This window comes from Orcinus orca, chromosome 3, assembly GCF_937001465.1.
Source record: "Orcinus orca chromosome 3, mOrcOrc1.1, whole genome shotgun sequence".
Lineage (NCBI taxonomy): Eukaryota > Metazoa > Chordata > Mammalia > Artiodactyla > Delphinidae > Orcinus > Orcinus orca.
This window is the reverse complement of record NC_064561.1, coordinates 122,858,812-122,880,890: the sequence shown is the minus strand read 5'-3', so window position 1 is coordinate 122,880,890 and position 22,079 is coordinate 122,858,812. Positions and strand designations below refer to the sequence as shown.

General features: G+C 37.7%; 1 protein-coding gene across 2 annotated transcripts in view; it reads right to left on the bottom strand.

Annotated features, from left to right (window-relative positions):
• Positions 1-409: 409 nt before the first annotated feature.
• The window catches only part of DMGDH (dimethylglycine dehydrogenase), a 66,184-nt gene continuing 44,514 nt past the window's right edge, over positions 410-22,079 (bottom strand). Inside the window, exons 15-16 of one of the 2 annotated variants that reach the window (XM_033430084.2) lie at positions 13,355-13,489; positions 410-6,356 (exon numbers count right to left, since the gene is read on the bottom strand). In XM_033430084.2, the coding sequence (XP_033285975.1) occupies positions 6,126-6,356; positions 13,355-13,489 (366 nt within the window). In that variant the 3' untranslated portion in view covers positions 410-6,125. The remainder of the gene's footprint in view (positions 6,357-13,354; positions 13,490-22,079) is intronic. The other variant, XM_004270839.4, reaches the window with a different exon arrangement.

Here is a 22,079-nt window from a genome sequence, read left to right as displayed (position 1 = left end):
CAAAACCCATTTAACCTACAGTTAAAAATCTCTTAACTCCTAAAAATCAGTAAGAAAAAGACCAACAATCCCTTTTAAATAGGCAAAATATAGGAACATAATCGTTTACAGAAAAGGAAATATAAGTGGTTATTAAATATACGAACACAGGGCTTCCCTGGTGGCGCAGTGGTTGAGAGTCCGCCTACCAATGCAGGGGACGCGGGTTCGTGCCCCGGTCTGGGAGGATCCCACATGCCGCAGAGCAGCTGGGCCCATGAGCCATGGCTGCTGGGCCTGCACGTCCGGAGCCTGTGCTCCGCAATGGGAGAGGCCATGACAGTGAGAGGCCGGCATACCGCAAAAAAAAAAAAAATATATATATATATATATATATATATATATATGAACACATGTTAACATCACTCAAGTGAGAAATACAGGTTGCAACTTCAATAACATACCACTGACACTCGTGAGAACTTACTGTTTGGGTCAAGTAAGCCCTCATACACTAACCACAAGTGAAATGTGGCACAACCTCTACGGGGAAGAATTCTGCATGTCTACCAGAACACACATACACTTTAATCCTGCAGTTCCAGTTGTAGGAACTTATCCTTCAGATGTACTCAGTGTCAGAAACATCATATGCATCAAGATATTCATTTTGGCCTTATTTTTTTATTAGAAAAAGGTAAATAGTGGGGCCTGGTCAAAATAATTGTTTTAAAAGGATGATATGGAATAATCTTCAAGATATATTGTTAATTTTTTTAAGTTAGGCAAAGAACATTATGCTTGGTATGTTTTCATTTGTTTAAAATGACATGCATAAATGTGTGTATATATACATATGTATGTACATATACACACATATATTCGTATACTGAGAGAGAGAAATGCTTACATACTTACAGAGAATCTCAAGAAGGATACAGAAGAAATGATAACATTGGTTGTCTTTGGATAGGCTGATTGACTGCAGACAGGGATAGGAGAGAAACTGACTTTCACAATATATCCCTTACACCTAAATTTTAAACTCTGAGCATATATTATCTGTTTCTAATAGTATTATTATTAACAATTTTGTAATAACATAATTTACATTTAAACAAAAAGTAAAATGCACTTTAAGTTAGAACAGAGTGCTAAGAATAAATATCCCCCAGTGAACATGGTTGTAAAGCCCGAAGGCCATACACTGAGAAAATCATAGATGCTTTTGTTGTACTTCTTTATTTCTCTGGTTTGCAGAGACTCAGGTTCTTGTCATGGTGCTAACTGGCTATAAGCTATGCTCAGAAGTCATGATACCTGTGTTTCAATGCTTGTCTCAACCTGTTTGGTTTCAGTGCCTTTGAATATGATAAACTTTGTATACAAAGGCTAAACATTTTAAATATGTTATCTCTAAAGGTTTAACCGTTGGGGTAGAGATAAGAATGGCAAGAGGTCTTTCTTCAGAGAGAAAAACTAAAGTTTACTAACGAAATGTGGTTAATTGTGGTTGGTGTTACTCATTGCCCCATACTACCTTGAATAGTCCAGAAGGAGATAGACTTGAATATCAGAAAGAATAGCCATACTTTGTTATTTTAGATGTCAGCTATTAAATTAGTTTCAAAATATATTTAGTTTTGAAAATTGATCTGGGATGGGTTTGTTTCTACCATATCTAAGTGAGGGGGTGAGAGTCTTCTTAAAGGCTTGTAAGGTCACATACTGGACTTAGAGATGAGTGTATAAGTTGGCAGTAGTTACATGCATCAGTTATATGCATTAACTGCTATCAGTGCTAACTACTGCCAAGGCATTAAGAATCATCAAGTCTCCAAGCACATAGGAAGGTAATTTTCTCTAAGAAGCACCTTCAGTTTATTGTTTGTTTTGTTTTGTGTGTTAGTGTACGTGTGTGTATTGAGAGGAAAAGGATCAATTTAAAAAAAGAAGAAAGATTTCTTTTAGCTCTGAAAATTCTCCCTATTTCTGAAATTGAGAGTCTGGCTAAAAACAGCTATGGCCAACTCGAAACTCCTTTGATCCCCTCATCTTGCCCGTTGCTTATCACCTCCTACCTCCTCAAAACCAACTAGATGAGAGTAGATAGTGGAAAATACTACCATTTGTATAAAAAAGATTTTGACATAGCATTTTCTGTGTGCTTAAGACAGTGCACAGAAGTGTACATAGGTCAATGAATTCTCACAAAGTGAACAGACTCATGTAACCACCATCCTGATCAAGAAACAGGATGCTGGTATTGCATTTTGTCTTGTATCTTTTTTCCTTAGCCTCAGCTTTCACCCAGCCTGAGCCTTAGTGTTCACACAATATTTATTATATACAACAACTGAATTGCATTCACTTTATCTGTATTGAATTTTTTTATATTGTATACCAATTTCTTAAGCGGTTCTAAGCCAACTCTTTCCAGCCATCCTTAAATATCTCAAACCAATGTGAATATTAAAAAATAGAGGGTCACATTATATGACCAAAAAATAAGAACCTACTTTTACTAGGTAAGAAAGCACTATATATGGTCTTTTAAAAAGTGAAACATGTACATAATTTAAATAAATCTAAAAAGGCATACAGTGAAAAGTAAATTTCAACCCCTCCCCAGAAATACTAGTGTTACTCTTCCAGAGATAGTCTATAATATATAAATGCAATTTAAATGTTCACATTTTTTCCAATTTGAACCTAAATAATAGCACGTTGTGTATTGTAATACACCATGCTTTTTAAAAAAATTTATTTATTATTTATTTTTTTGGCTGTGTTGGGTCTTCATTGCTGCGTGCGGGCTTTCTCTAGTTGTGGCAAGCGGGGGCTACTCTTCATTCCGGTGCACAGGCTTCTCATTGCAGTGGCTTCTCTTGTTGCAGAGCACGGGCTCTAGGCGTGCAGGCTTCAGTAGTTGTGGCACGTGGGCTCAGTAGCTGTGGCTCGCGGGCTCTAGAGCGCAGGCTCAGTAGTTGTGGCACACGGGCTTAGTTGCTCCACGGCATGTGGGATCTTCCCGGACCAGGGCTCGAACTCATGTCCCCTGCATTGGCAGGTGGATTCTTAATCACTGTGCCATCAGGGAAGTCCATACACCATGCTTTTTAAAAATTATAATGTAAGTAGCCCTTTTAAATGTGTTAGCCCATCCCACAACCTCCTTCCATGCTAGTAGCCATGTTTGCACCTCTTGACCCTTTGGCCAGGGCTGAACAGAACGCTGGTGTTGTATGCCAGTCATTGTCCTTTGCGATGCGATCCATTTCATGATCTTTCTTTTCTCTGCTCTGTATCACAGGTGGGCCAAACCCTACAAACTACATATCCCAGGCTCCCAGCTAGGTTCATCCAGTGGGAGGCACTTGTGAGAGACTGGAAGGTGGAAGGAAGAAACAAGCCAGGGTGTTTCTTCCCTTCTGTCTGCTTCGGGCAGCATCTTCACCGGTGTGGATACATCTCTTCTATGGTTCCTGCTCCCACTAGCAGCCCCTCCCTGTATGGTCCTAGTGTCAGCTTGGCAGCTGGCATCCCTCGCTGGTTCTCCATGTTAAGTTCCCTCCTCTGAACTACCTGGCAAGTTAGTCACACAGTGAGGCCACATGGAGAGAGGTGCCCTGCCAGCCCCAGGTGTTGCCATCAACCTTAGTGAGGTGCCAGACTTGTGAGCGAAGAAGCCACCCTGGATGACCATTTTTTAATGATTCTCTGCCCCTTTTACATGACACAATTATTTTTAGTAATAATTGCAAAATGAAATAACAACCAGAAAAGAAATGCAAAGAGTGACAAGTTTCTATTAACTTTGAATATATAGTCATGCCAGTAATAAATAAGAAAAATAGAAATAAAATAAATGTTATAGTATGAAAAAGCAAGGGGTTAATATTTTTAAATTATATTAAGTAGTTTTGAAAAAGGAAAATATTTATACCCACAAATTGGTCTATTGTAATAAAGTGGTCTGTTGCCTGTGAATAATAAACCTTTTCTGTTTTTAAGCTTTGCAGTGACTTCACTGAATTTTTTCTTTGCATATTAATATTTACCAGACAGTATAGGCAGATTTATCCAGTTATCTTTGCACAAAGTTGATAGAAGAACATTTTTTAAGCTTTTAATTTCAAAAGTTTCTTTTACCTGAGCAACAGATGTAAAAACAACTAGGAAAGGACTTTAACATAATGACAAGTTTGGCAGAAATTCATAAAAATCTTTCACAACAAACTGCAGGAATTGCAATACTGCCTTTGGTTCTTTGGGAACAATTATAGTGGCTTTCAAACATGTCTATAGTTAAAAAGTTTCCACTAAAATATCTTCATCAGAAAATTCATCATACATTTCTATTACATACAGTAAAAACTTCTGAAGTTTTTCTTCATCTGCTAAAAATCAGAGAAAGTGGCTGAATGGTAACAAACTCTGACGTTATTTGATCTATTGCTTTAGAACAAGTGCCCAATTATTGGTGAAAAAGATGAAGGCATTCAAATACTGCTTTACTGATTTCTTCTAGCAATGTAAGATCAGCATCTTTTGTTGTTTCTCCTGGCATTCTTTAAAATTTGACTTTTTAAAATAAATGACCATTTCTTTAGATTTGTTTTTGCATTGTCAATTGCCTTCTCCACAAGTTCTGAGTACTGTTCCTTTGATTAGAGTCTGCTATAATAATATTTTATGTAAATAATTTTCCAGTAACTAGTTACTGAAAAGTTACAACTTAGGTAACTAGTAAATTGTGCCACTGATGTAGCATTATATTTTCTCAATTCTTTCATTAGTTTTAACACAATTAACAATTGGGCTACAGAGAGGCGGAGAATGAAAAGCACCTATACCCTATACCAGAACTGGGAGAGAGGGTCTGGATAACATTCTTAATAATTAGCAAATGTTTGTTACCAAAAAGATTTCCTTCATTTCTCATGTAAGAGGAGATACCAAAGATAAATGAATGGCATGCTGAAGAGTGCTGATACATGATTACTTTTATAAAACATTTAAATGTAAATTTGGCATGTTTTCAAAACTTACAAGTTAAGACATTATTTTAAAATCTACTCTAACTATAGAATCTTATTATGCTTCACATTCAGCTTCTTTAATACCTATTTACTGAACTTTTCCTAGGCAGCAAGTGTGTGTGTAGAACAAATGATAAATGACAAACTACCTTTTATGAAAAATTTGATTTATTCTGTCAACTAAACCCAAATAATTTCAAGAGGTACATCAAAGAATAATTTCTAAATGGCTTTTTTTCCTTGCTGTACACAATGTTAAGGGCAATCCTGTCAGCTTTTAAAGCTCTTGTTTGACCTGCTTTGTCAAATGTTTGTGAAATGATATTCAGAACGGCACAATGTGATGTCAACTTGCATTAATTCTTTCCCAAAGAGAGGTGTTCAGTATTCAGACTGTGTTTGTACTGGCACAATTTATGTTTCGGCTTCATCTCAGAAGGTTTACAAGTACCGTTTCCTTTGGAAGACTGTCCTCTTTTGCAATTTCTCTTCTAAAACAACCTTTGAAAGGACAATAATGACATCCCATAAAACTGCTTTCAGGGAAGACATTAAGAAAGTAAATATTTCAAGGAATTGAATAAAAATGTTACATATACCAATATTAAATTTTACTATTTTCTTCCTAGATATATTATGAAAAATTAAAATGATCCCTTATTCAACTAGTATTTTTCAATGAAGTAAATCCATCAACAATACTGCTTTTGTCTTTATGTAAAACATAATTTGTAAAAAAAACAAAACAAAACATAATTTGTTTTCAGCTAACAAGAACCACATACAAATGTTTCTAAAATTATATAATGTTTTCTACTTCAGTTGTAATAATGATGGTATGTTAGCAAACACTTAAATGTTTTGCCGAGTTTCGTAAACAACAATATAGAATAGTAAAAACATTAGCTTCAAATTTCTTCATCTGAAAGAACAATGTAAATCACTCATCCATTATTCTATATTGCTTAGGAAACAAGAGAATGGTTTTAAGATTCTGATGATTTTGAAATAAATTTTTGGTTTCCCCTATTCCCCAGCAAATCAGTTATCATTTTCAATACAATCACATAGCAACCATAATTCAGTTGCCTTCTCAAAGTCTTTTCAAATTTTGTCCTTTCCACCTTTTTTCTGAAGCTTGTTTCTGATTGGTTCCGTCAACACCAAGGGTTCTTGTATGACGGTTGCTGAGTAATTTTTGCCTAATAATTCAACTTCCACTTGTTGTCCCACTTTACTTAGCTCTACAGGGACATACGCGAAAGCCAGACTCTTCTGGATGCTGTAACTGTAGCTTCCGGAGGTCGTGTTGCCAACCACCTGAAAAACAAGACCCTACCATCCTCAGCATCTTGGTCACAGCTTTATGTGCCTCCTCTCTAGATGAAAATTCTCAAAAGATACGTTCAACTTACAGCGTTTTATGATATGCTGTCTGTGAGGATAACACTAGGAGGAAAACTTCACTTTTTTGAGAAGCTTAATGAAAGTTTAAAACTTATGAAAAACAATTCTCAAAATATACATCCATGTTGCTCTGAAATTTCTCAGTTTTAAATAATTACATCTAGTTTCTTAATACCTAGTACTATTTTGCTCAGTTTCATGCCAAGAGATCTGATAGGAAGAAGAATCAAATATTTTCATTTTGAACTTTAAAAAATTCTCTTCCATCAAACTAGCATGGCAATAATAGATACAAAGGAGAAAAATCTAAAAATCCAAATGCAAATCTAGTCAACTGTTCCTGCTGGCATTTAGAAAATGGCCTGCCAGAATAGTGCTGAATTAAACTCTATTAATATATCAATAGTCAATGTGAAGTGAATCTTCTATATGAATATATACAGATTTAACAATTCCTGGTAATTGCTAGGCACTTAAATAAATGTTAACTTTACCCTCTCTAGCTTTACCATGTACAAAACATTTTGCTAGACATTCTGGAGAATGAGTAGAGGTCTGGTTCCTACCCTCATGAGCTTCCTGCCTCGTTGAGGAATTAACATACAGACATTAGAAACAATAACCAGGAAGCCAAGGTAGGCAACATAAGTAAGCCAGGATTTGTTCTACAATTTTTTTTTTTTTTTTTTTTTGTGGTACTCTGGCCTCTCACTGTTGTGGCCTCTCCCGTTGCGGAGCACAGGTTACGGACGCACAGGCTCAGCGGCCATGGCTCACGGGCCTAGCTGCTCCATGGCATGTGGGATCTTCCCGGACTGGGGCACAAACCCATGTCCCCTGCATTGGCAGGCAGACTCTCAACTACTGCGCCACCAGGGAAGCCCTGTTCTACATTTTGAAGGTAGGTGGAGTTAGGTGGGTAGAGAAGGGGGATAAAACTTTCCAACATGAGTGGAGACATGGAGTTCTGTGTGAATGATCAAAATTAACAAGGATGAAATAGGATAACTTGGGATGGCAAACCAGAGAAAAATACTGAACAAGGAATCAAAATTTAGGAGATGAAAATAATAATTTTATGCTACCAAAAATAAAATCTATATAACAATCCTGATTAGAAGATTAGATCTGGTTTCCACAACTCTTAGCTGAAGGAAAAGATGCAAGAAAAGGAAAAACAGAGTAAAATGCAAACAAATTACAATACTGGTTTAAACACCACTTATTTTTCTAACATCTTTATTGGATTGTAATTGCTTTACAATGGTGTTTCAGTTTCTGCTTTATAACAAAGTGAATCAGCTATACATATACATATATCCCCATGTCTCCTCCCTCTTGCGTCTCTCTCCCACCCTCCCTATCCCACCCCTCTAGGTGGTTCACAAAGCAACAAGCTGATCTCCCTGTGCTATGCAGCTACTTCCCACTAGCTAGCTATTTTACATTTGGTAGTTTATATATGTCCATGCCACTCTCTCACTTTGTCCCAGCTTACACTTCCCCCTCCCCGTGTCCTCAAGTCCATTCTCTACGTCTGCATTTTTATTCCTATCCTGCCCCTAGGTTCTTCAGAACCTTTTTTTTTTTTAGATTCCATATGTATGTGTTAGCATATGGTATTTACTTTTCTCTTTCTGACTTAGTTTACTCAGTATGGCAGACTCTAGGTCCATCCACCTCACTACAAATAACTCAATTTTGTTTCTTTTTATGCCTGAATAATATTCCATTGTATATGTGTAAACACCACATTTTTAAAAAGTAAAAGGAAGACAACAAAAGCAAAATGATACATAGCCCAACTTAAAACGGCTTCTCCCAGCTACGCAACATCGCACTCATCCTTACAGCCTTACTGTCTAGCACAGCGGCTGCTTATAGCTGCTGCTCAAAAACATCCATGGACATGAATCAGCCTGGTGATATTTCAGCTGCCTCAGCAAAGGGCTCACGACAGTCAACAGTCATACTATAGCATTTCTAGTCTCATGCATTTATGACATTAAGTACAGACTCCTATCACTGTAGCCCCAGTTTTTAATTATCTTGTTGAAACCCCAAATCACAAGCTCTCCATATAATTTCTGAACTTGTTCTGGTGATTTAAAAAAGTGAATGCATTCATTAGTAAAAGTTTCTCTCTGGCAGATTACTAACTGCCAAGGTATTGCTGAGATAACACACATGTTTCAAAATGGCTTTTCTCCTCTAGATCATATTTCCGTGATATAAAACTGGGATTTGGGTCAGGGTGGCTGGAGTTTTAATCATCGCTTTTTTGAAAGACCTTCTCGGTAACTTTGGTTTCACTTCTGAGTCTCTAAAACAGAGATTTGTGTTTGGAGCTCTGGGAAAGTTAACCTGGTTTTCTTGGGCATCTTAAGAAAACAGGAAGAATCCTGAACGAATCTCTTGGTCAAATCCCCTAACTCACTGGATAAAAAACCCACAATCACTCTTCAGAGGCTGCGTGCCCCATCTCCTTGGGCCTTCCCATCTCTTAAAATCTCAGCAGTGATTCTTCTTGCAGTTATTTCTGCATTAGTAACTTTAAAGAAATAGCATGTTTATTTTGTGCGTGCTAGTCTTAAAATAGTTATTGAATGCTTTGCTTTCTGCTCGATTACTTTCATTTCTCCTTTAATTTCTCTCTAATCCAGGGGTTGGTCGTCCAAAGTATTTTAGAAAACTGGCCTTTCCTTTTATCTTATTACTAAGTCTCCAGGGAAAGGTTTTCCCTGGCATAAATTCTATATCATTTGACCTTAAAATCTTCCAGATTCAATGAAATCCATGGTTTTGTTTTGCTCAGTGAATCACAAGAACCACCCTCGCCCTTTGCCTAGTAGATTCTCATATTCTTTGTGAAATCAAACATCAGCCTTCTTTTTACCAATGTAAACAATCCTCACTTATTTTTAGCCTTGTCTCATTCTTCTCTTCATTATGAGACTTAAAGACGCCTGTAACAGACTCAGAGAAGAGAACATGGTAAATAACCTTTGAAAGAGGGAACATAATTTAAATTGGATGATATATTATGCTTCTTTGGCCGTCCCTGTGTGTTTTAGTTTATTAATAATGAAAAACAAGACTTTCTAAATTCTTCAAACTTCCTTCCTCAAAAGCCTTTTCTTCAAAACTTACTTCCCAGCAAAGCTGCTTTTATAACTAATTAAAGCCCCTCCCATGCCCACACTTATGCCTTGATTTTCTTATATAAAGCCTTACTTAAAATCATAATCCCTCCCTCTAGCACTGCCCATCTCCCAATTAGACTTTATTTTTCCCCAAAGTAGTCACTGCCCTCTGACATGCTATTTATTTTATTTTATGTTCATTGTTTATCTCTTCCTCTCCTGGAATATAAGCTCCATAGGGGCAGAGATTCTTGTCTGTTTTGTTCACTGCTGCCTCCTTAGTGCCTAGAATATTGCTGTCACATACTAGAACTCAGATCTGTTGAACAAATAAATTAACATGTACCCTATCGCTAGCATTGAAAATATCTGCATGAATAGAATACCAAATATAAAAGGTAGAACAAGTCCAAATTCAGGAAATAAAAATTGAAAAATATTTCATATCATTCTAGAGATAAGGAAGATCAGAGAGTGTCATCTGCATGATAAAATGAGGATCCTACTAAGCATCCAATAGCAGACAAGCTGATATCAGGAAATTTAAGAGAAATATTACTAATAACTAAAATTACAATTGCATTGGCAGCTCTATAAACAGGTGGCACGTATAGGAAAGATGAAAAATACAATGTGTAAACACAGTGCACAAATGAAGCAAAGGGAATAAAATTTAAAAATGGAACTTGGAAGGGATATATGTACACATATAGCTGATTCACTTCATTGTATAGCAGAAACTAACACAACCTTGTAAAGCAATTATACTTCAATAAAAATAAATGGGGGCTTCCCTGGTGGCACAGTGGTTAAGAATCCGCCTGCCAACGCAGGGGACACGGGTTCAAGCCCTGATCCGGGAAGATCCCACGTGCTGCAGAGCAACGAAGTCCATGTGCCACAACTACTGAGCTTGCGCTCTAGAGCCCGCAAGCCATAACTACTGAGCCCGTGTGCCACAACTACTGAAGCCCACGCGCCTAGAGCCCATGCTCTGCAGCAAGAGAAGCCACCGCAATGAGAAGCCCACACACTGCAAGGAAGAGTAGCCCCCGCTCGCCGCAACTAGAGGAAGCCCACATGCAGCAACAACGACCCAATGCAGCCAAAAATAAATAAATTAAATAAAATAAATAAATTTTTTTAAAAAAAATAAATAAATAAATGGAGCTTGGGTTTCCAGGGTTCTTCTTTTTATCCAGCTTTGTTGAGATACAATTGACATATAACATTGTATAAGTTTAAGGTACAGGTTTCCAGTTTTTTAACTTGGGTATGGTCACATTTAAGATGACTAAAAATCTGTCAGTTGATCACGGTCGATGTGGGGTTGCATACAGAATGTTATGACAGAGCTTCTCGTTCATTCCATGGCCAAGTAAAACAGACTATCAGTAGAAGTATGAGTACAGACCGTATTAGGAAGACTGAGATAGTTGGATGAGAATAGAGTGAAAAATGTAGAACAAAAAGATGAGGTGAGGGAAGTGTAACGACCAGGGAAAAATTAATTAGAGGCGGAAAGAATCTTAGACATTATCTCACTCAGTGGCTTCATTTTGTAGGTGAGAACACTGAGACCCAGAGAGGCTCAAGCAGTTACTTAATGGCAGACGGGTTATCAGTGGAAATTGTGGGCAAATCTTAAATCAGAGAAAGAACATATTAAGAAAAGAGGGCTGGGGCTTCCCTGGTGGCGCAGTGGTTGAGAGTCCACCTGCCGATGCAGGGGACACGGGTTCGTGCCCCGGTCCGGGAAGATCCCATGTGCCGCGGAGCGGCTAGGCCTGTGAGCCATAGCCGCTGAGGCTGCACGTCCAGAGCCTGTGCTCCGCAATGGGAGAGGCCACAACAGTGAGAGGCCCACGTACCGCAAAAAAAAAAAAAAAAAAGAGGGCTGAACCAGAGATCTAGAACAGAAACAGAAAGTGGAGACCGGGAGGTAAGAGTAGGAATGGTTCAAACAGAAGAGCAAACAACACAATTAAAGGTGAGGCATTTGAGAAAGAGCTTCAGATCTGAGAAAAGATCTATTGGCTTCATAGAATCTAAAACTATAACATCCACCTGTTACTTAGATGTGCAAGAACTGTGGGTATATAATGAAGTGCTTAGGAGAATACAGTGGGCCATCAGAGACAAAGAAGAGAGCAAATCGGGGTATTCAGCATGTCTTAGAAGAAAGGATAAGAATTCAAAGTCCAACTGTACCTCGGTCAGAAATCAGCTTCGTCAATCACATGTCATAGTTGTGTAACCTCAAGCAAGTTACTTAATCTCTCTGAGCCCCAAAGCCTCATCTTTAAATGGGAATGATCATACATATCTTGGAGGGGTGTTGTAAAAGTAAATGAGAGAGGGACTTCCCTGGTGGTCCAGTGGTAAAGAATCTGCCTTCCAATGCAGGGGACGTGGGTTCAATCCCTGTTCAGGGAACTAAGATGCCACATGCCACGGGGCAACTAAGCCCGTGCACCACAACTACTGAGCTCACGTGCCTCAAGGAGAGAGCCCACGTGCCGCAAACTACAGAGCCCACAGGCCCTGGCACCCACATGCCACAACTACAGAGCACATGCGCCCTGGAGCCTGCGCACCAGACTAGAAAGAAGCCTGAGCGCCGCAATGAAAGATCCCGCGTGCCACAACGAAGAGCCCGCATGTCGCAGCTAAGACCCAATGCAAACAAAAAAATAAATTAAATAAATAAATATTTTTTAAAAAGTAAATGAGAGTACATAAAAATATCCAGCACTAGTAGGAACTCTGCAGATGTTATTTCCATGTCAAACTGACCCCTGCCTCAGCCCAAATGGCCATATCTTTAGTAATCCAAAGGCTGAGATTGACACCACTGGCTCTCCCCTCCTCCAGTGCTCGTTTTGTCACTGAAGAGATGGGGAAAATGAAAACAAGTATTAAGTAGGCTGTAGTGCGTAAGGAAAAAAAAAAACAACCTAGGAATAGAATATCTGAGTATTTGGGTGTTGACCAAGCAGACCCTGCTCAATACAGAGCAAATGTTTAGATGAGTCTTGAAGGCCCTGTGGTTGCCACATGGTCTAATCTAAGCTGAGTGTCCCTGCCTGATAACCCCTGCCTGATAACACCAGCCAAAACACAGCAAAATGTTGAGCCAAACTGGGTTTTACAAATGGTCATAAAAAGGGGAGGAAGTGAAATTCTATTGATAGGTTATCTAACTCTGGCTTTACTGAAGACCAAGAGAGAGAGTGAAATGTAGCATCCCAAAAGGAGAAGGTAGTCTTACTCCTCCTGAAGAACCAAAGGATTTCCACTTTTCCCTTTATTTACTAAGGTTTAACCCTCTCTTGTCATAGATGTTTTCATTTGGAAATTGTTTTCTGCTACTGTGCTAAGGTACGAATTGTTTCCTCCTGAACGATCCCTGAGAAGCTAAGTCAGAATACTACATTCTTTATAAAATCTCTCTCTTGCATTCACAGATACAGATGTGGTGAGCCAAGAGGTCATTTTACCTTCTAAATCATACCTTCCTCATTGTCCCATGTATTTCAAGTCCTGCAGTTTATTTTCTTTCATTAAACCATATAGAATATCATGTTTTCCAAAATGAGCAGCATTTCATTTTCCTTTCAGTTAAGTAATTTCTGTTTCTTGAATGTCACTTCAGAATTCAAAAGAGTGTCATCTCACCAATAGATAAATAACTAGCAAAAAACTGTAAACGGAAACAGAGACAAGGAGTTTCTGCTGCAGAAACACTGCAGTGGCCCCTCGCTATGGGTCCTCAGCACTCACCTTGCCACCACACCAGATGCTTTCATTTCCCTCCGGATCAACATCGTCCGTTGCCAAGGTGAGGCAGACCAGTCTCCGTTTCAGCCCCTTGGCTTTAATCTGTTTCAGTGCTTGCTTTCCTATGAAGTCTGCTGGCTGCAGGAATCCAAGATAATGATGATGAATGAATACTCAGACACTGTGACAAGGTTAGAGATGCAAGCATTTAAATTTGTCTTTGCTATTTTCTTGCCAATTACACATTAAATAAAAATACAGATTGGATCAAACGTCTAGACAAATATTTCTTAGTCCCTGAATGACACCTATTCTTTCAGAAGAGGTTAGACTTAAGGTTAATAACTTGTGATAACAATTTTACCAGAACTACCTAGGCAGAAAAATGTAAGGCATGATATTGAGATGGTGGGTTATGAAAGGGACCCTTGTATCTACTGGCTCTGGACAGTGGGAACGGTGGGCAGTGAGCATGGCGCGACTCAGTTTCTACCTAAAGTAAGCCTTCCCTAAGAAGGAAATTCACTTTTTTGAAATGTGATGCCAAAGCAACTCCAAAATGCCTACATTTTTTCCTTCTTCAGAATAATGGTCCCCGGGATGCATTAACCTACTGGGTTGCACCGTTAATTCATTCAAGAAATTTATTGAGCCCCTACTGTGTGGGAGGCATCATGCTGGGCCCTGGGTTACAAAATTAGTCAAACACAGACATTTTGATCAAAGAGCTTATTCTGTAATGCTGTGCTTTTCAACCTTTTTTTTCCCTTTTGGGGAAAACAAAACAACAAACACAGGAAGAGCTTGATTCATTTGAGTTCTTATGTAGGATAAATTCATGATAACACAAGTCATAACAAACCAAAGTTCATTACAGTTAAAATATGTTTATCTAAATACAGAAAGAATGCTACAACAAAATTATGTTGCTATCTTGGTATATTTTTTTTTCTTTTTTTTCGGTACATGGGCCTCTCACTGTTGTGGCCTCTCCCGTTGCGGAGCACAGGCTCCGGATGCGCAGGCTCAGCGGCTATGGCTCCGCGGCATGTGGGATCTTCCCGGACGGGGGCACAAACCCGTGTCCCCTGCATCGGCAGGTGGACTCTCAACCACTGCGCCACCAGGGAAGCCCCTCTTGGTAGATTTTTAAAAGAAGACTTGCTATCATGGATACATGATGACAGGTATGCTTTTTAGTGTTCTTATCTATATAGGAAGCCAATGATTGCAATGAAAAAACAAAAACAAAACACTTTATTGTGTGGAAAAGCACACAATCCTGGAGTGGCCAAGCACTATATAGTGTGTCTTGTGGAGTGCTGGGAGATCCTGAATAGCTTCCTCAGCTCCTATTATGAAATCTGAATCTTTGCTGATATTCATTTAGATCTTGAAGGTTTGGGGTCCTCCTGAGTCCCTATTAAAGAATATTCTTTCAATTATTTACTCAGCTGTTGGTATGCCCCTGCTATGTATCAGATACTAGATACAGGATATTCAGAGCTAAATACAACAGGGTCTTGTAGCCTCTGAGAGGTCCCTGAGGAGATGTGACCCCTTCCTTCCACATCTCAATATGCCCAGCACTGAAATTATTTTATCTCCTCAATGTTTTAACATATCAGAGGAAAAAAGAATGATTTGAGATTACTGGAAACATGGTAGAATATGACAGCGATAGTATACAAATCAGCTATACCAATTTGAAACATGATTCACTGTTGCTTCTGTGTGTTTTATGAGAGTGTGAAAATCACAACATTTTGGAAACTTAAAACAAAAACTGTCTAATGCATGTCTAAGGCAGAAATGCAAACAAACAGTTGCTATGATAGGGGCACGTACAGTGGGAGCTCAAGAAGGCGTATGATCCGTTCTGTCTAGGGTGAGAGGGGGGCTGGAGCAGCATTCTGTCAGCAACAGTTATATGGAGGAAGCAGCTTGAACTGAGTTTGAAAGAGGAGGCTTCATGATAACTACTGTCTGCATACCCTTCTCCAAAAGTCCTTGCGCTTTTAAGTCAATCTTCCTAACAATCCACAGATGGTGGATTTGGGGTCGAAAAGAAGTGAGTTAATTTAGCCAGACACTCAACCAAGACCTCAGAAGTCCCAGCCCCATTCTTTTCATCTATTTTGAGCTGCCTTCACTGAGCCTCTTAAGCCAACATCTGCCACACCTTCAGAGGGACGGTGGTGAAAGCTGCCGCATCCAAAGCTTTCAGAAATGGGGACTCTGGGGGGCGCTGGACGAGAACTGCTGGGGTGGATGCCATGGGGGTGGGGGGAATAAGAAGTGCTACAAGGGGAGTCTAACTCTGCCAAATTCATAATTTTACCAAAGTCTAAGCAGGAACATAAGGTACCAGTTAATCATAAGAAATAGGAAACATGGGCACCCCAGAAAACTTCCTTTAAAAGAGAAAAGTTATAGTAAATATTTTAAAAAATAATTTAATTCATTATTAATTTAATTAAGTTACTAATTTAATTCAAAAATTAAAGTAGTAAATAAGTAATATTAATAATATTTACAATTTATTAGGCACTTGCTATGTGCCAGACGCTCTGCTGAGGGCTTTACAATCCTCATTAAGATTCCTATAAGACAGATCAGTTTATCCCCAGCTTATGAAGAGAAGGCCCAGCAAAGTTAAGGGTCTTTCCTGAGGCTCGGTTATGTAAGTCAGCACCTTTAGATTTTATCCATACGCATTTTTTAAATGGCTGTGCCTGGAGTCTATCACTGGCAGGAACAGCTGATGTAAATACTCTAAAGAATGTTTCTTTTAAATTATTTTGAAACACAAATATATGATATCACTTATATGTAGAATCTAAAAAAAATGATACAAATGAACTTATTTACAAGACAGAAACAGACTCACAGACATAGAAAATGAATTTATGGTTACCAAAGGGGAAGGGGGGAGGGAGGGATAAATTAGGAATTTCGGAGTAACATATACACGCTACTATATATAAAATAGATAAACAACAAGGACCTACTGTATAGCACAGGGAACTCTACTTAGTATTCTGTAATAACCTATGTGAGAAAAGAATCTGAAAAAGAATACATATATATGTATAACTGAATCACTTTGCTGTACACCTGAAACTAATACAACACTGTAAATTAACTATGCTTCAATAAAAAATTAATTAATTAAAAAATTATTTCTAGGTAGCCTAACCTATCTTGAATGACATTCACTACACAATAATATTTTTGTACTATGTGAAAGGATTTGAAAACACCCTGAAGGTTAATATTAATGAAATTTAACCTCTATATCTGTATATCCCTGAATTAGGAAGTGATCTTGTCAGCAATATCGTCCTTAGACATGAATGAAAACAATACTCAAACAACAACAACAAAAACCTAATTAAAAGTAAGGAACACATACTTAAAACACAGATAAGTGGTGACACCTGCCCCTTGAGACAGTTCTCCCTTCCCAGGCTAACCTTGGGCCTGACTTGGGAAGATTTAAAAGTGGGGTGATAGCATTTCATTCTCATTTTGCTTGGCTTTCCTCCCAAGATTGCAGACTTTATTATACAGTTATTATTTATAAATGAGAGAGGAAAATGTGTCTGAAGGTTAAGTGCTGAGATTAAAATTGGTGCCTTCAGGATGACCTGAGAACAGAAATGTATTTCTTAATGAGTCACTACCAAATTAACTACATAAATAGCTGTTAATGTCTTTGAGAAACACTTCTGGGGCACTGAGATTATACCTTAAAATAATTTTGGCTTATATTTCTAATCTATTAATTTTTAAGAAGCAGTAAGAGCCATTAAAGCAGCCACCTGTGATGCATCCTAAATATAACATCCACATAGATGAAAACATTAAGTAGATTTTAAGTGAAATGTAACTCCTCATCTCTTACTAGCTTTATTAAAAGCACACATATTATCGAAAAGCACATGGAAATGAAATAAATTAAACCAGTATACTTTGGGTTGGGATTCTCAGAGCAATGGAGAGCTTTCAGATGTGTAGCTAAGGCGAATTCGACAGCAGCAGTGGAAGGAAGGTTCTGATATGAACTCTGGGTGGTGGGCTCTTACAGACCAGGAGAGAAATGATAAAAACCTAGTTTGGGACCTCTTCTGTTCCATATTTAGAGTCAAAATCCATCAGAAAATTCAAAGCAGTCATCAGTTTGATTGAATTTTTGGCCAAAATCCTTTTAATCTAAATGTCAAAAGTTTCCAAAGGCATAAGAGAATCAGTGTAACATCCTGGGTCCTAAGAAAGCCCCCCTTAGAAACCAGGCACAGCACTGGTTGTGGAATCATGCTCCCGTGTTTGCAGACCTGAAGAGAGCTGCAGAGAGACCCGGTGGTCACCAACCACTGTCAGTGGCAGAGCAGAGATGAAAATCTGGGTGATAGATTTCTGCCGCTGTCCCTCAACACATTCCTGAAAAGTTCCTTATTTAAAATGAAGCCAGGAATCATTCATTAAAAACAGTCCTCACGGGACTCCCTTTGTAAAGCATGTGGCCCTGACTAACCTGCGGTCCATGTGAACCATAACTTTCTCTGGTCGTTTGTCAAATACCAGATGCATCTGTGTTTGTCTCACAGTTAAACTGATGAAGCCATATACTGGATTCGTTCATTTGGGGGAATGGATCTGACCGGCCCACCACCCCATCAAGACAAATTATACCATCATTCATTTCATAGTCACACAGTTAGACTCATAGAAGTTTTTAAGCAGGCAGAAAACTTAGTCCAAGGTCATTTTTCATATGAGAAAATTAAGGCCCAGAGTTAACGTTCTTGCCCAAAGTGACAAAGTGAGTTATTACCAAACCTCAAATCCAGGCTTCCCAATTCTTGCTTCCTTCTCCTCTATGCAGAACTTGGTAACATTCCATGTAAGTTTATAATAACCACAATTTCTCTATCTCTTTATTAGCAAAATATTAAATTATGAGTGTAGCAAGTCCAGTCTATTACTGACTGGAAATGAATACTCTCACATTCACAGTTTTTATTCTCTGCTCTTAGCAATTTAAAACAATTTATTTGGCATTTTTCTAACCAAAACCACTAATCAATTAAGTATTCCTTCTCAAAAAAGTCTTTAATATAACTAGAAAAGGGACTCTGTTAACCCAAAGAAAGGTGTGGATACATTGAAACCTGGAGAAAATATTTAAAATATGATTCCCAAGCCAGGCCTATAATTCGTTAATTGCATCCAAACCAAACTAGATGTTTCAAAATGAAAATAGCCCCCGTTATGTGTTTTATGACTTTTACTAGATTCAATATTAAGAAAATATTTACTTTTCAGTCTTTGAGTCTTATGATTCACAGGAAAACAGTGGAACTGACTTGTGGCTTTGTCAGATGTACTTTAGGAAAACAGTGGAACGGACTTGTGGCTTTGTCAGATGTACTTTTTTTTTTTTAATTGAAGCATAGTTGATTAACAATGTTGTGTTAGTTTCAGGTGTACAGCAAAGGGATTCAGATGTACTTTTATGCTTAACTGCATTAGCAACAATTAGAACATAGAATTTTCATAATAGCTTTCATCTCTCTAGACTACAGTGAAGAACAATTGCCCATTTGGTGTTTTAAGGAGAGCACTCAAGCCTAAATGCAAAGTAAATAATTATTATTTATTTCTTAAAGGAAATAAGAGAAACACAAAGAAATGAAGCTGGAGTCTTCAAAAAACTGAAAGGGTTTTATCTATAGTTGGTTTTCCATAAAAGATTTGTTTTAGATTCCATTCAATAAGATGGAAGGGACCTAACATTTATTGAGGTATCAAATGTTCTTTAGCTCATCTAATATTTATAACAAACTTATAAGGTGGATATTTTCTTCATTTTACAGTTGATAAAACTGAAGTGCCTTTAGGTTAAGCAACTTTAGTTTTAGAATAGGTGAGTGGCAGAGCCATGGTTCAGACCCTTCAAATACTTACTAAACCCGTACGAACTACTGGACACAGAACCAGCCCTGAGGATTCTTGGCCTCTGTCCCCAAGGAGCTCAGAGTCTAGCTAAGGAGGCAGCCAGTATTATGAGGTGTAAAAATATCATGGTAGAGATAAGTACAGGGTGCTATAGAAGAGGGGTCCCAGCACTCCCCTGGCTTTAACTGCCACCTATACAACAATGATCCAAATCCATACTTTCAGAGCAGAGGTCTCCACACCAACGTGCTCAGCTGCCACTGAGACCCTCCATTTGACTGTTCCATAGCCTCCAACCTCGCAAGTCCTTCCAACCTCTGAATCACATCCTGCCTGTGTTTCCTAGTTCATTAACAATATCCTAGATCCTACTTTCCACTCCCTTCACAAATAGTCCTTCATGTGGTCTCCAGCCTACCTTTTTATTATCACTCATACCTCTTTCTTCTCTATCCTATGGCCAATGCCTTAGCTGAAGCCCTCAACATCTCTCTACTAGATTTCTTCAATAATTGGGTAAAGTGATCGTCCAGTCACCAGGGTAATTCCCTTTTGATCTGTTTTCCATCACCAGAATGTCACTCCTTACTCAAAATCCTTCAAAGGCTTCTCAGTGTCTCCAGGATACACTCCAAATTTCCTAGCCTGGCAGATGAGACCCTTCCTGATGAGGTCCCAGTACTTCTCTGGCATTATCTGCATCTGCTATGTGCCAGCCCTGATAAGTGTTGGGGATAAAATGGTAAACAAGATGTATTTTGTATTGCCAGAACCTCTACTCAAGAAGTTTATGTCAAAAGATCAAGAAAAATGAACAAAATAATTGCAAGCTGTAACCTATCCTATAAGGAGGATGTAGCTACAAAATTTCTTTTAAAAATTATCAAATAAAATCCAATAACATAGAAAAACGTAATACATCATTACTAAGTGGGTTTTATGCCAAAATTAAAGTTGGGTTAACATTTGAGAATAAATGTAATTCATCATATAACAAAGTAAAAAAGAAAAACCATATGATTATCTCAATGGACGCAGAAAAAGCACTTGCCAAAATCTAATATTCCTAATTCAAAAAACAAAAAACCCAAACTTTTAGCACTAAGAACAGAAAGGAATGTCCTCAGCCTGATAAAGAGCATCTATGAAAAACCTACAGCAAACATCATACTTAATGATGAAAGACTGATGATGATGATGAATGTTTTCCATCTAAAATCAGGAAACAAGATAAGCGTGTTTGCTCTTACCACTTCTATTTAACTTTGTTGCAGTTTCAACCAGTAGAGGATCTAGCCAGTACAATAAGGCAAGAAAAAGAACTGATTAGAAAAGAGACAAAGAAAAGCTTTATTTTCATACAATGCAATTGTCCATGTAGAAAATCCAATGAAATCTACAAAAAAAGAAAGAAAGAAAAAGAGAACTACACAAAAAAGTACTAGAATTACCAAGTGGGTTTAACAAAGTTACAGAATGTGAGATCAATATACAAAATGCATTGCTTTCTATACACTAGCAGTAAACAACTGAAACTTGAAGTTTAAAATGCCATTTACAGTAGTATCAAAATACAAAATACTTAAGGATAGATCTGTAAAGAGATATGCAAGAACTATAAACTACAAAACATCTTTGGAATTAAAGATTACCTAAATAAACAGAGAGATATACCTCATTCATGAGTTAGAAGACTTGAACTGACCTATAGATACAATGCAATTCCAGTCAAAATCCCAGCAAGCTTTTTGATTCACGGAAATTCAAAGGACGTACAATAACTAAAACAACATTGTAAAAGAACAGCAAAGTTGCGCGACTATCACAACCTCATTTAAGCTACAGTAATCAAGACAGTATGGTATCATTATCAAGAAAGATAAATAGGTCAATAGAACACAGTAGAGTCCGGAAACAGACCTAAACATATATGGACAACTGTTTTTTGACAAAGGTACAAAGGCAATGCCATTTGAACATATAGCCTTTTTCAACAAATGGTGCTGTAAACAAATGGACACCTATATGCTAAAAAATAAACTTCAATCCATATCTTTTACCAGATAGAAAAATTAACTAAAAATAAACCACAGCTCTAAAAAAATGATAAAACATCTAGGAGAAAACAGCAGAAAATCTTTGTGACTTTGGGTTAGGCAAAGATTTTTTAGATACAACATGAAGAGCATGGTCCACAAAAGAACAAATTGAGAAGAACTTTAAAAATTCAAAAATTAAAAACTTCTGCTCTTTGAAAGTCACTATTAGACAGCTATATGTATACATATATCCCCTCCAAGTTCCATTTTTAAATTTTATTCCCTTTGCCCCATTTGTGCACTGAGTTTACATGTTATATTTTTCATCTTTCCTATACGTGCCATCTGTTTATAGAGCTGCAAATGCAACTGTAATTTTAGTTATTAGTAATATTTCTCTTAAATTTCCTGATATCAGCTTGTCTGTTCTTTGATGCTTAGTAGGATCATCATTTTATCATGCAGATGACATTCTTTGATCTTCCTTATCTCTAGAATGATATGAAATTTTTTTTTAATTTTTATTTCTTGACTTTGGACTTGTTCTACGTTTTGTATTTGGTATTCTATTCATGCAGATATATGCAATGCTAGCGATAGGGTACACGTTAATTTATTTGTTCTACAGATCTGAGTGTCCAGCTGGTATACTTTAAATGTCAATTTATTGCATGTTAAGCTGTTAAAATAACAACAATAAAATAAAAGCAATCTAAAGAATTACTTCA